At 48.2% G+C, this 15,514-nt stretch overlaps 1 protein-coding gene across 1 annotated transcript in view; it reads left to right on the top strand.

Annotated features, from left to right (window-relative positions):
* Positions 1-5,705: 5,705 nt before the first annotated feature.
* Wwc2 (WW, C2 and coiled-coil domain containing 2) overlaps positions 5,706-15,514 on the top strand; it is a 164,463-nt gene continuing 154,654 nt past the window's right edge. Inside the window, exon 1 of the mRNA NM_133791.5 lies at positions 5,706-6,184. Within this exon, the coding sequence (NP_598552.2) occupies positions 6,054-6,184 (131 nt within the window). The 5' untranslated portion in view covers positions 5,706-6,053. The remainder of the gene's footprint in view (positions 6,185-15,514) is intronic.

Raw genomic sequence — 15,514 nt, 5'->3', positions numbered from 1 at the left:
GGCTGGCTGACCTATGACCTTCATGGCAGTCCTTTGTCTCTGCCTCCCACCTGCTTTGCTAGGAACACTGTGAGTATAGCGGTGTGCTACAGTGCCTGGCTTTACGCAGGCTCTGGGGATTCAAATTCAGGTCCTTATGAATGCATGACATGTGTCTTACCCACTGAGCCATCTCCCTAGCTTCCAGAATCTCGTTTTTTTTTTTTTTAAAGGAGCTGCTTTTCCACAGAGTATAAAGTTGGCATGGGGGCGGGGGTGTGGGTGGGGAGCTGCAGATCAAACGTGGTAAGATGGAAATTGAATGTGGTATTATGTATACCCCCAGAGAACGCCAATGGATGCACAGACAGCCTTACAGGAGATCAGGATGTCTGAGCATCTTTTCTTTGTACGATTAGCTGCTTTGGCTTTCGATGGGGGTGAGGGCTCAAACCTTGGGTCTTCTGTGTGTTAGGCAAGTATTTTCCAATGGACCACCTTCTTCACCGGGAGACAGGGGTTCACCGAGGCGCTCGCTATACTCTTGGTGATCAGAGTCTGCTCAGTGGGGTCTCCTATTCAGGTAAAGCCCAGTCATCTTGCTGATGCTCATTACTGAGTCAAAATGACTGTTTTGGCCTAAGGTGTTGGTACAATGATTAACTAACTGGAAGAGAAGTAGTTATGGTAATGAGAGATTCCAGTTTGGCCCTGCACTGGGAGTTTTTAAAGATCAGCATACTAAGCTTCAGAAAGACCTTTTAGATGATAAAGCTTAGGAAGTGTGGATTAGGTTACCTATTTATAATAACTAAATACATTATTTAACTCGTTTGGTTGCACAAGAGCCAACCCCCCAACCCCGTTTGATGGGGATGGGGGTGGGGAGAGAGTGTGTTCTCTTCATTTAGAATTTCCGTTTATATAATCCTTGATCCCCTTGAGAAAACAAGGGATATTAAAATATTGAAACCAGTTCGTCTTGCCTTACACAGAGTTGATTCACCAGCATAACACAGACAACGGTTCCTGCAAAGTCGGTCTCCGTGCTAGCGACTAATTCTCACACACCTCGTGGAAGTGAAGGTCATAAAGAAATAAACAAAATCGTATCACATTACCGAAGAAGTGCAGGCCAAGAGTAGGATTAGAGACGAGCTGCTTAATTCCGTTCCACCTGCCTACTTCCGCCTCGAGACTCCAGCCTGGAGCTTCGGGCGGCTCCAAACTTCCGGCGGGCATTCGAAGTCCTGACCTTTTCAGCGAGCTGCCCCTCTTTGCCAAGTATCTCTAATTTCTGAACTCAAATCCTATATCAGATTCCCCTGTGGACTTCCTCATCCCCTCTCACCCCCCAGTTCTCCGAGTTGCTTTCAACTGCCTAAAAACTTGGACGGATCCCAGATTCCTCCTTCTAGTCTGCCTCTCCCCTTCTAATCTAATCAGTTGCAAATTCCTGCCAGGTCGTTCCTTTTCTTCCCCCAGAGCCGCGTGTCTAACCCTAGCTCTTGCCTATCTCCTGTGTACACTATCACTGCGGCCTCCATAACTGGATGGCTCCAGTCAGTCTTGGGTCTCCTCATGCCAGATGCATTTTTGAACTTGGGCTTGCCCACGTCTTTTCTACACACATGCCCCGCCCAGCCTGTACATTCTGGTATCTCATCTGTTCTCTAAGGAGTCTCATTTGCCTCCTGTCGAATTCTTTGGTGGGCTTTTCTTTGACATGGAGCTGGTGTTTAGGAGACTAGGTCGGTCTTTATGTTTTCTGTCCCCTGTCCTCCTGCTTAATAATGCCACTGACGTTATCTATTGAGTGTCTTTGTGCTTCTTGGTTTTTCCTCCGCTTAATACCCTTCTCCTTTTAGATAAGAACCTGTGTCGTGCTTACCTGATGCTTTGAAATTCTTGCTGTATATATAGTTAAACATTCAGCCCTTACTGATAGCCTCCCAGTGGGCTTTTCTGTTTTTTATATATATATATATGTGTGTGTGTGTGTGTGTGTGTGTGTGTGTGTGTGCTTGTATACCACACACATATATGTATTATTTATTTATTTATTTATTTAGGTTTTTCGAGACAGGGTTTCTCTGTGCAGCCCTGGCTGTCCTGGAACTCACTCTGTAGACCAGGCTGGCCTCGAATTTAGAAATCTGCCTGCCTCTGCCTCCCAAGTGCTGGGATTAAAGGTGTGTACCACCACGCCTGGCCCTGGTATATTTTTTTTAGTTTGGTGTTTGGTGTGTGTGTGTGTGTGTGTGTGTGTGTATGAAATAAGTTCCGATACAGGTAGTTTGTAAACAGCTTTGGGAACTTAGCCAGTGATAGGTAGTTATCACCAAAGAACTGGGATTGCTGGATTCAAATTATGCATATTTCAGATTCAGATATACTAATAAAATTTTAAAAGTATTTTAATATTTATTCATGTGCTCCCTTATTGTATGTGTGTGAAAGTGGGCACGCATAGGGAGAGCCTAGGGCAACCTCAGGTACCGGTTTGTGGCTTTCCCCTCACTTGAGACAATCTCCGTGTTATTTTGCTACTTTGTAGACCAGGCTAGCTGGCCCAATTGCCTCCCCCTCCTTTCCTCCATAGAGTGCTGGGAACCCTCAGGCTAGCTATGTAATTAGCTTTATTTTGTTTTTTGGACACAGGGTTTCTCTGTGTAGCCCTGGCTGTCCTAGAACTCACTCTGCAGACCAGGCTGGCCTCACTCAGAGATCAGCCGGCCTCTGTCTCCCAAGTGCTGGGGCTAAAGGTGTGCACCACCAACGCCCAAACTTGGCTTTTAACAAGAATCTCAGGTCTTTACATTTGTGTGGAAAGCACTTTTGCCCACTGAACCACCCACCTCCCCAGTCATCTTTTGAGACATGTGCTATACCGTCTGATTTTATGCTGTTACAGACGGAACTAGGGCTTGCTAGTTTAGCATTTACCACCTGGGCTATATTCCTTTATCCCTTTGTGTTTATGGGCTTTGTTGTTGTTGTTTTTGTTTCTTTTCTCTTCTTCTTTTTTTTTTTTCTTTTTTTGGAGACAGACTCTCATGTAGTCTAAGATAGTCTCGAATTTACTATGTAGACAAAGCTGTTTTTCAACTCTTGGTCTTCCTGTGCCCACCTCCTAGGTGTGAGATGACAGTTGTCCATCACCTTCTAGTTGTTTATTGCTCCACATCCCAACAGAAGATTAACACTGGTGAATATAGAACCAGGAGAAAAGGCGAGTCTCCGAGCCAGTGAATAGACTCGTTGCTGGTTAGTTTGTGGTAACTGGCTGGCTGGCACCCACAAGCAGCCTATACACCTTTCCTGGCCAATGATCACAGGCAGCCATAAGCAAACCGGAAGTGCGCCCATCTCTAAAAGGGCATCATCTGTACATTTCACAGATATGAATATAAATAAAGTCTCATTGATTAACCCTTAGGGAGTCTTCAAAGGGATTGTAGGAACTCAGAATTGGATCCTAGTAAAAAGGGTTCTGAGAACTGCAACCCTTTCTGTCACTTGGACTGCTTTTGGCTAACGTTTCCTGTGCCGATCAGCAGAAACGAGCCTGTGTCATTTTGGCATTTCTTTTTGAAGTCTGGGGATTCATGGGACAATAAACGTGAGCCACTTTGCATTCCTGAATAATATTTAGTTGAAAGCTTACCTGACTTCGTTATACAGAGGACGCCCATGGAGTGAGTATTCATTCCACGGAAGCAAGCTGACCTACTGCAACAGCTATGTGCTTCACTCTTACGGTTGAGATGTAAGGTGTCGACATGCTAGCACAATAAATATCTTCAAATTCTTTAGGGGAAGGGAGAAACTCACTAAGGAAGCCACAAATTAGGATAGTTTGGGTTAGTCACTGGCTACATCTTGGCCATGTGAATGGGCCAACATAGAGAATTACACATTCGGCAGTGTAACTTTAGACAGGATCCCTCCACCCACTGAGAGCTAGGACCCTGGCTGATTATCTTACTGCTAATAGGCTGAGGCAGAATACAGGTTAGGAAGCAGAAACTTCCCTCAACAAAGCACAAAAACCAGCTTCCACGGGCCTTGGCATTATGGGAAAGACCTAGAAAATGAGAGGTTTCTCTTGAGAACCTCTGCCTCTCTCTGGTTGTCCGTCCCAGGTACACCTGGTTTTCCAGTTCCTGGGGATTTCAAGTGTCTGCAGCTGCATAAACTGTTTCATTGAGAATAAACCCCTTTCCTTTTTTTAAAACCCCCTTCAAGGCACGTGGAGTCCCCTTCTGGAAGCTTGATTCAGAGCTTGGTTCTTACTGTCTAGTTCTATTCACAACTTCAGCAAATGCCCAGGCACAGAAAATGTCCTGCCCAATGCTAGGTCCTGAAGTTATTACATTGGCAGGTCTGGTTAAGGGAATTCAGACCAAGAGGTGAAGGATTGAGCTCTGGGGCCTTTCTTCCTAAAATCTGCCATTTCAAAAGCATCTGCTTAGAGGCCTGGGAGAATATTGACAAGGTTGGCAATGCACAGCAGGCTGTAAAGGTTGAGGACGAAAGGCTATTTCTCAGACTGAGGACAAGGGACACTGCAAGCTTAGTGTCTTGACTCTGCCAAGGCTTTGTCGTCTTAGGAGTCTGACATCCGGCTCCTACCCAGGGCCGATCAGCACTTAATAGCTAAATAAATAAATGTTTGTGAGAGATCTACACCTCATACCAGATGGACCCTTGATCAAGCAAAGTGTGGCCACTGACTCCCGCCTTGGCCCCCTTCCGAGTGATTATTAACCCCTTCTGCCACCCCACCCCCCACCCCCGGTCCGGGACTGGGGTGGAGAACTTCCCGGGACAGAGAGTTGGAAGGAAGGGACTGGATAGTGGACGCAGCCATGTCCCTTGGATTTAAACCCAGAAGGGGACGCCAGATGCACAGGGCCCTGACCCCGCCAGTGCAGCCCCCTGACCCGGCGGGGCAGCACCGGTGATTCGGACCCCTAGGGCCCGCGCGGGGCTGACTGGCGGCGACAGTGGCGGGGTGGCCCTGTCGCTTCTAAGGATCAGGCCGGAGTTGCCCCGTGGGCCACTGGGGCGGACATGTCGCAGCTCTCATGGATAGGGACCCGCCTTTACTTTGCTCCCTTAGGCCCGCGAGGCCCTGGTGAGGTCACCGAGGGCCAGACTGAGCAGAAGGCTCGGGGGCGCCGCGGCCCCGGACACGCCCCGGACACACTCCCAGCGCTTTTTGCACACTTCCCCACCGCCGGGAACAGCCAAGGCACGGGGCGCGGCGTGGGGGGGGGGGGGTGGGGGGGGTGGGGGCGTTCTGTGCCCTTACTGTTTGTTGGGACTTCTTCCCAGGACAGCATTCCCCACCCTTTCCTCTCGAAAGTCTTGTGGTTTCCCTAGAAGACGGAAAGAGGTTGAGAAGGTTGCAGACTTTTTTTTCTTTGGCTTCTTTTTCCATCCAGAAAGCCCTCTAAATCCCCAAAGGGTCTGGCGGAGAGGGGACATCTCGGGCTGCAGAGGAGGGAGCGAGCTGTGCATTCCTCCGCCCTACCGCCTCCCACCTGGCCTCGTCGCTCCCCTCCCCCGCCCGGGCTCAGCCCCGCGTCCCGCCGCGGCCGCCCCGGCAGCTGCAGGGTTAAGCTCAGGAATGTGGCGGCGAGGAATGTGCATGCAGATGAGGCGGGCGCGGGGCGGGCCGGGGGCGGAGCGCATGCTAATCGCATGCAAATGAGCAGGCCAGTCGCCGCCGGGCCGTTGCTCCGCGGAGCTTCCCGGATCCGAGCCCAGACGGCGTCGGCCGGGGCAGCCTGGGCGCCGCGACCCTCGGCGGCCACAGGGGGACGGGGAGGAGGAGGAAGAGGCGGAGGCAGCGGCGGCAAGGAGGAGGAGGAGGGCTCGCTCGTCTGTTCCGACGCAGACATGGTGGACTGATCTCCGGCAGGGCTGAGAGCAGGGATCCCCGAGGCTTCCCCGCGCGTAGCTCGCCGTGCCCCTCGCCCCGCACGCCCCTCGCCGGCACCCGCGTTCCCGCCGCGCCCCGCGCCCGGTCCCTATGGAGGCGCCGCTCGCCGGCGAGGCCGCCGACCATGCCTAGGAGGGCCGGGAGCGGGCAGCTGCCGCTACCCCGGGGCTGGGAGGAGGCCAGGGACTACGACGGCAAGGTTTTCTACATCGACCACAACACCAGGAGGACCAGCTGGATCGACCCCCGGGACAGGTGGGTGGCCGGGCCCCGGCCGGGTGCGGGGACCCGCCTCGGGAAGTGCTGCGGTGGCTGTTGTCTGGGAGACCTGGAGGGCGCCGGGGGCGTGGGGCGTCGCCGGCCCTGCACCCCCCGAGGGGCTCCGGGGTAGGCGCGGGACGGTCGGCCTAGGCGCGGCTGTATCTGCCCGCCAGGCGCCCCTTCTTGGGCCCCATTGCCCACTGCCTTCCCCACACCCCTCGGGGACTTGTAGACACTCCCTGTCCCAAGGGAAGGGCCGGATTGGTGCCCTGGGTTGGCACCCTGAGTCCAGTTAGCCGGCTCAGGGTGTGTGTGTGTGGGTACTTGACCCCTCTCTAGACCTCCTGTGTGCTGTTTAAAGTTGGTCAGATGGAGGGAGAGGGCACCTTTCGACCTCTGAGGCACGCTGAGCTCGGGGCCTCCCGGAGGCCTAAGTGATGGTGAATTACTAGTCATCTGGGCCACCTGTGGCATCTCTCCTGCCTTACATACCTAGCTCCTGGGCACTGACTGCAAGCTTTTCCTAGGGCGCACCCCGAACCATGTCCTAGGGTCTGAACGTGGAGAGAGGGTCCCACTCCTGGCTCGACCTTCGTAGCTTTGCCCCTAAGATTAAAAAAACAAACCACTGTTTTGGAGTTTTGCTTCTAACCGTGGTTCCTCACCTGGAAACCTGGTCAGATTTTCCTTGTGAAGTGGCACGGAGACTGGAAGGGAACCTTGACCACAGCTGTGGGTAGCCCAGACTTGAAGCTTAGCCTAGTTTTTGCACAGCGATATAAGCATTTTGTTCTTACCTGGAGAGCTGAATGAAGCAAACAAGAGATCTAAGAAGTTCAGGAGCTGAACATTGGTGGACTGCTCACCAATGTTCTTTCTGTTTCTCACTCAACTCTCTCTTTGCTTTTAGAAGGAACACTTAGAATTAAAGTTGTTAGAGGGTGTGGACGGTCTCACACATCTGTCCAAACTCAGCACTTGTGAGGTGGAAGGAGAATCAGGAGTTCAAGGCTAGTTTGGGTTATTCGAAATCCTGTCTCAAAAAGAAAAAAAAAAAAAAAAAAAGGAATGTAGGGTGCATTTTTTTTTTTTTTTGTAAAATTTGAAATCTGTCCATTAAGGAGGTATTTTTGTTTTTTTATATTTTTCTAGACTGCCTCATACTGTATTGTAGCTCAGGCTAGCTGGCTTGGAACTCATTATGTAACACTGGCTGCTCCCAAACTCACAGCAATCCCCCTGCCTCAGCCTCTCCTCCGTGCAGGAATTACAGGTGCCAGCCACCACACCGGATGAGGAGTAGGGATTAGGGCCTCTGTGTAAATTCAAGTAGCATCTCTTCAGGGATGCCCCTGCCATTTGCAGTTTTAGCATTTCTAGAAAGTTCTATAGGCTTTTTATGCAATGTGATCTGAGGGGCTGTAGTCTTTTCTGGAGCTTTTCCTGCTAAGTCCCCCCCCCCCAGCTTGAAACACACTCTTCTATTTGATATTCCCAATCACTCATTTCCTACAACTATTGTAGTTGAAAGCTATTAAAAAGCAGTTATAAGAAAGTCCTGAACGACATAAATTTATGGAGCAATCCTTGTTAAATTATCCATGAAGATAGGGTTTAGGTTTCCCTCGAGATGAGGAAAGGCACCTGTGCCCGGGCCCCACCTCCGCACACCGCCCGGGCGGGCCATTGCTGGCTGGATGAAGGTTCTGACAGGAGTCACACCTCCATAGTCTCCCCAGGCAGATTGGCTGTCATAAACTTCATCATGCTCCAAGCCTGTTACTTATACGGTTGCACTTTGAAACTACTTAACGGATAGTAAACGTCGGTGTGGACGGTGTGCAAGGAACAGTGGTTTGTAGGGCACCTGTATAAATATTTGACTTTTACAGTTGTGCTGCAGTTCTGCGGATACTTGGAGTCTCAGGTTCACGGCGGTGTAAAAGCTTACGCTTTCTAAGCATTTTACAGCCTCTCCTGCCTCTGCTCATGGGCTTCGATATGTCATCCCGTTTGTCTACCAGAGAGGGTTATAAGACTATGCAAAGGCTGGGTGAGGCAAACAGAAGTTACAGGACTTGGCTTATCTGTATCACTGCCTTTTTATACAAGCCAGATGTGCCGTTTGTTTCAAACTGGAATGGACTGGCAGGTACTATGAATGCTGGTTTACCAAGTCCTGTGTTGGGGACCAACAGTTTTGACTAAGATGAATTCTTCTTCTTCTTCGAATTTTCCTTGTAGGCCTTTCAGTACTTGATAAACGTATGAATTATTAGAAAGATTTCTGAGCTTCTGTATGAGAACTTTAGAAGCTATCCTGTGACGTCAGCCACTGTGATATGTCAGTTTAAATTATGTTTTCTCTCAGTGCAGCTAAGCGACAGTAAGTCTTCCTACACAGCGTTAGAACTGATTGGAGAAGGTATTTGGAGTAACTACTAACTCCTGTTAATTTTGCTACACAGCCAACATATGGAAAGAGAGATTTCCCCAGGCCTGTAGGGCATGGGTGCAATCTGCGTGATCAGATTGCAAATCCTGAAAGCATAAGGGAAAATGACCCCAGGATGCTCTGGGTCTGCGGCAGTGGCGGTGGTGGATCTTTAAAGCCACTTGGTTAAAATGGTCAGAAAGATTCACCCATTCGCTGTTGTTCCCTTTCTTCCATGAAGAGTGAGTGTTTTGCTTCTGATAGTTCATCAGGAGTCAGCTAGTATTTCTGGTTGGACAGAGAGTTATGTTGAGTGAATGGGAGGAGGCTGGAGGATTCTGTGGTGCTATCATAATTGCATTAAAGGAGTAGTGGTACTAATTAGAGCAGGGGATCAGCCGCGTTTTCAGACATGTTAGGCTGTTGGAGTCAGGTCACATGGTGCAGACTTTGCCTGGGTGTATCACAGTGCTCAGCTGGGTTTCTGAATCAACTCTAAAATGTGGGTGGTACCACTCCCTCATACAATGTTTTTAACTTGAAATTAGGACCCAAATAGTACTATTTGCTTTGGTAACAATTTTTTTAAATTTTCATTTAATTTACAAAAAAAAAAAAAAAAATGTGTGTATGGGGCCTGCCTGCTCCATGCCTGTATAGTCCTCAGAGGCCAGAGGAGGGCATTGGGTTGCCCTGGGGTTGGAGTTGCAGATGACTGAGAGCTGCCATGTGGCTGCTGGTCCTTGTGGCCCCTGGGAAAGGATTGTGTGACCCCCAAAGAGGTCTTCACCCGTAGGTTGAGAGCTGTGGCTCTGGACCGTGTGCCTGGTGCCCTCCCCTCCTACTTGCTCGCTGTGAAGACTCATTGACCACACCACTTGGTGTTTACGGTGTTACGGTGGCCAAATGTGCTGGGGTTTGGAAATATTTGATTCAACACAGGAGAAAGGAGAAAGGGCAGGAAGGGTTGGGGCTTGGAGTAGAGGGCGAAGTGAACAGGCAAGGCTCTTCTGCATCCTTCTCATCTGTGCGCTGGATGCTAGCCAGAGATGCCACTTTTTTTGTCCACTGAAGCTTACAGGTTGCCACATAAAGGAATTCTGGGTTAAGACTGATGGACCCTCCTCTGCAGCTTATGACTAGGGTGGGATACAGAGCAGCCTGCGGCTTGGAGTTGAAAAGAGACTTGTATGGTGGTGGGTGAAGGAAGGAAGGAGGAAGGAGCGCCCAGTAAGCGCATCTTTGACAGACTCGTGTCTTTCCACACTCAGTTGCTGGCAACTGATTCGGGAACCCCGAATCTTCTTTCCTTTCAAATTTGAAAAGTAAATGGACCAACCCACTGCTAATGTGTAAATTTTGAAAATCCAAATTGCATCACTGTCTTAATGGGTCCTTTGTGTGTGGTGGATGCGAACCGAGTGTTGGTTAGGTCAGTCAAAGGCTAAACTCAACAAGAGAGCGTAAGTTGAGCTACTCTCCTATTTTAGTTTTATTGGGATTTCAAAAAAAAAAAAAATTATACCCTGAGCTACCAACAACCGGAGATAATCAATTTTCCAGTTGAACTAGAAATAATGAGAGAAGCAAGCTGCTACATTTTGAAGAATAATATAAATACGTGAATTACTTAGAACAGCAGAACCAAAACAAACAGAAACAAGAACCCCACCGCCATGCCACTCAGCTCTGATCTCCAGAATGATACCACCACGGTCATGGCTGCTGGGGGTGGTTCCTTCCAGAGGGTCACCATCTGCTGCCAGGTGACACGGGGCAGCCGCTGAGTGGGAGTGGCGTCGGAGCCTGTGTCTGGTTTTTAATGACTCGGGGAAGTGTTTAACTTAAACCTAACTATGATGTCTCCCAAGAATAACCCTAGAAATATTGTTGTTCTGAGCACCACTGTGCTCGCTGGAGCGGGCAGGGCACTAATAGCTGCTTGCTTGGTACACTTGAATGACTAAGGTTTCTTCTATGACTTTAAGGGTCTGTAGTCTGCAGTTTAATTTTGCTACAAGATTCAGGACAATGGTTGGTTTTTCAAGAAAGACTGTTATTTATAAACAGGCTATTTGTTTTGAGCTGCAAATTGCTAAGTTGTCAGCTCCAGTCAGCCATTGTGACATGTGGTCTCCCAAGCAAGCTGTATTTAAATTTAATGAGAGGAAGCCTGGTGCATTGCAAAGTGTGGAAGCTGCCTGCAGGCCCTGCTCAGCCCTGTAAATGGCACTTGCTTCCTTTTCTGGGTGAAATCCTATAGAAAAGGAGGCATTCTCTGTGTAGGGGTGTGACCAGCTTCATCTTGCTCCAGTGGGAGTTGGGGACATGGCAGGAAACAGCTACTGCCCTGATGTGTGGGTTACCTCACAAAGACTTTACATCTGTGTGCTGGTACTGTACACATGATTGAGGTTGGTTGACTGACTTTCATTAGATTTGGACTTAATTCTTTATCCGCTTTTGAAATAGAAAAAATTACCACATCCCTCAATATGTGGGACAAGAAAGAACAATGTAAAGGCACAGGGTGTAGGTGGAAAAACTGAAAACTGATGGAACCGTAAATGCAAAGTGTTTTTTACCATCTTGACTGTTTTCTTCTTAGTTGTTTTTATTGGGATAAAACAAACCATGCAAAATTTACAATTTTAGTCAAAGTTTACAATTCAGTGACTTGTTTTTTTTTTTTTAAGTATATTAACACTGTTAGGCAAGCGTAACTGCTACAGTATTCCTGGACTTCAGAATCCCCCCCCCCCCCCCCCCCACACACACACCTATTACAGACTCACTTCCCATTCTACCCGGCTGGCGCTTTGGAAGTCATTGATCTACATCCTGTGTCTGGTTTTCCCTGTGGACGTTTGGTATAGACAGAGTAACATTCCTCCCTCTGCCACTGGCCTCTTCCACTTAGCCATGTTCCCAAGGCACCTCCTCCTGTTGGCTGTAGCAGGCTCTTCATTTCTTTTAGGGCCTACACAACAATTCTATACTTAATCCTTTTCTTTATTATTTATTTATTTATTTGGTTTTTTTGAGACAGGGTTTGTCTGTATAGCTCTGGCTGTCCTGGAACTCACCTTGTAGACCAGGCTGGCCTCGAACTCAGAAATCCGCCTGCCTCTGCCTCCTGAGTGCTGGGATTAAAGGCGTGCGCCACCATGTCTGGCTTTATTATTTTTATTTTAGCAGGCTACAATATCAGATTTGTCATTTTAATGTAAATACAGTTAAGTTCTCTCTCTCTCTCTCTCTCTCTCTCTCTCTCTCTCTCTCTCTCTATCTCTATCTCTCTTTCTGAGATGGTTTCTCTGTATAGCCCTGGCTGTCCTGGAACTCACTCTGTCTACCAGGCTGGCCTCGAACTAAGAAATCAACTTGTCTCTGCTTCCCAAGTGCTGGAATTAACGGCGTGCACCACGAATGCCTGGCTAAGTTGTTTTTCATATTGCAGTGTTTAATATTTTAACATAGAAGTTCTTTTAAAAAAATGAATTGTGGTGATGGTGTATACCTCTAATTCCAGCACTCGGGAGGCAGAGGTAGGCAGTCTATAGAGAGTTCCAGGACAGCCAGGGCTACAGAGAAACCCTGTCTTAGAAAACAAAAACAAAACAAAACATTATTTATGCGCACGTGCATGTGCGTGTGTGTGTGTGTGTGTGTGTGTGTGTGTGTGGTGTATGAGACCTGTGTGTGTGAAAGAGTGATTGTGTGCTGTTGTGTGGGTAATATATGAGACTGTGGGTGGGTGAGAAACACTGTTTCTTGACTAGGAACAACTATACCAGAGACATTTCAAGTTCTTCTTGGTTTTGAGTTTCTCTTTCTTTTCCTCCTTCATCTGACAGAATGCTTTACTTATTTATTTATTTTTATTTGAGAAAGGGTCTCGCTGTGTAGCCCTGGCTAGCCTGAAACTTGCTGTGTAGACTGGGCTGCCTTCCACGTCACAGAGATCTACATACCTCTCTGCTGGGATTAAAGGTGTGTGCTGCCGTCCCTGACTGAATCATTTGATCTCTGATATTGTAGATATAACCAGTGCATCAACCAGCTTGGTGTCCCAGACAGTAGGAGAGCGAGGTGAGTAAGAGTTGGCTCTGGCTCAGCCTGCTTATAATCTAGTTGGCGCAGCTAACTAGTGAAAGGAAGTTTGAAGACTGGCCCTGATATTTCCTCCGTATTCTTTTAGTTCAGCCTAGTGAATACTACTCCAGACACACGGAAGACACGCTGGAGAGGAATTAAATGTAGAATATAGATTCAAAGTACACATGAAATTTTATCTTCATGTCAGATGTGCTCGTTAGGGAAGTATGTGTATGAACCATATCACGAACCAAACCACGGCGTGTGTATTTATGAGTTTATTCTAAATGAGTTAAGAGCTATTTACTCTACAGAGCCGTTTATTAATTAAACCTGCCTTGTTATAATTTAAAATGTTACAAGAGACCTGCAAACGTTACAGCACACCCAGATGACAGAGGTCACCTCAAAAGCCTTGCGAGCTGTTCCACTTCATCCCCGTTACAGCCCAGCCCCAGCCACGAGGACACCCCTTAAGTAAGAAGACGGGCCTCTTGAGAAACTGTCACTGCTCAGAGGGACCTGAGGGGACACAGCATCTCAGCACAGAAAAGGGAAAAACTAAGGAAATGTGAGGTCTTGGCCATGTAAAGTAGACACATAGGCACCTTAGGCACGCAGGGAGGTACGTGAGTACTCAGGGAGGTATGTGAGTACGTTTGGCACCAATGCGCAGAGGTGCACTGGCTTCAGGAAGTGCGCTGAGCTTCTAGGAGGAGCAGCGTGTGGGGGCCTGCTGCCATTCTGTGTCAACTCTGTGTCTCCCTGTGAACCAGAGACACCTTTGGGAATAGTTTGCTGAAGTATTATTATAATTTCTTTAAGCGGCTGTCTGTCTGTCTGTCTGCTTATTTATTTATTTATTTATTTTCATAGTTTATGTGAAAAGTAGTGGTAAGCAAGCTATGGCCCAGAGCTGAGTCCTACCCTGTAGGCTTCTTTCTGTACAGCCTCAGCCAGCCTTGCAGCGTTGCAGCCTCTCAGCGTTATTGAGAATAAGCAGGAGCCGAGAATGTACTGTGGCTCAAAAATAGTTCCCAAAGGCCCAGGCCTGCTCCATAAAGGAGAATGATAGGAGTCTTACATTTATTATTATTATTACTTATTTTTTTGAGATAGGGTTTGACTTTGTAGTCTTGGCTGGCTTAGGACTCACTATGTAGCCCAGGGTGGCCTTGAACTCACTTCGAAAGGACTACCTTTTGCCTCAAGAGTGCTGGGATTCAAGATGCATACCACTACGCCCAACCCAAGCCTTAAACATATTTTATATAAATATTTAAAATAAATATTAGCCATTTATGACCACTGGGCTTTTTCCTTGATCATTTATTATACACATGATTGTTAGATGCTGTACAGCATGAAAATGAGTCCAGCCCAGCCCAGAGCTGAGTGTGAAGGGCTGTCGTGAAAGGAAGCGCATCACTTAAAGTTTTCCATAACTTCTTTTTTTTTGTCCTGGAACTCACTCTGTAGACCAGGCTGGCCTCAAACTCAGAAATTCACCTGCCTCCGCCTCCCTAGTGCTGGGATTAAAGGCGTGTGCCACCATGCCCGTCCCATAATCCATTTCTTCTGGGGGTGTCTGGGAACATGGTAGCCAAGTTTGCCTTGTAGAGCTCATGGATACTGCTGCTTGCTGATACTGTAAATCACCTCATCATAGGTTGCCTTGAAACCGTGGGCTATCCTGGGAGCCTGGTTTTGCAGTACAGGCCTGAAGTAGAGACAGTTTGTATGGTATACAGATAAATTAACCGACGCTTACCAAATACTAGACTTCTATCAGATTTACCGTCGTCGTCGTCGTCATCATCATCATCATCATCATCATCGTATTTGTTTTGGGGACAGTCTGTAGCCTAGATTGGCAGCTGACTTTCTCTGTAGTTGAGGAGGACCTTGAAGCTTTGTTTCTCCTGCTTTCACTTCCCAGTCCTGGGTTGATGATGATGACGACGACGACCATGAAGATGAAGAAGACGATGTGTGTGGGTATGGTGTGCATTTGTATATGTGTTTTTAGTTGTGTGAGTGCACTTGTGTATGTGTGAGGGACTAAAGTTGATGCTGAATATTTATTTGCTTTTCACCTTACATGTTGAGGCAGGGTCTCTCTCTGAACCCAGAATTCAGCATTTCTAGGTAGTCTGGCTAGCCAGCTAACTCCTGGGTCCTGAACAAGTAGGCTCTAATGCCAATGAAGGAATGGCCGTGCCAGGAAGAGCCAGGGCAGGCAGGCAAAGAGCAGGTGCTTCCTTCCTCACGTCAGAAGGCGTGTCCCAGACTCAAGGGAACTTCCCACTGAGGAGGTCTGAGTTTAGGGTAGGTCTTCCCATCTCAAGTGATTCGATGAAGCCTTCACTGGTGAGGCTACCTGCCTTGGCTTTTAGCTCCAGATTAACTATGTGAGCGGTTGACAACCAAGACTAGCCCCCACACCGTTTCTGCTTCCTGAGGTCTAGGATGCTGGGCGGTCCTCCATGTCCACCTGCCCTCCTGTGGGTTCTGGAGCCAGCCTCTGGTCCTCACATCTGCACGGCAAGAGCTTATTACCTGCCGAGCCATCTCCCAAGCCCTTTCTATTAATCTCAAAAATTTAACATTTAAATTTGCCATAGAAAAGTTCTAACTGCTTCTAGAGCTAAGAGAAATGGCTCACACACACACACACACACACACACAGTCTCAAGTACCGTGGCCCTGACATGGAGGTCAGAGGTCAGCCCTTGTGAGTCGTTCTCTTCTAACACCGTGGGTGGACTTGCAGCACGAGGCTTGGGTCTCCT

Source organism: Mus musculus, chromosome 8, assembly GCF_000001635.26.
Source record: "Mus musculus strain C57BL/6J chromosome 8, GRCm38.p6 C57BL/6J".
NCBI classification, from domain to species: Eukaryota; Metazoa; Chordata; class Mammalia; order Rodentia; family Muridae; genus Mus; species Mus musculus.
The sequence above is the reverse complement of the archived record's forward strand: the minus strand, read 5'-3'. Positions and strand labels throughout refer to the sequence as shown.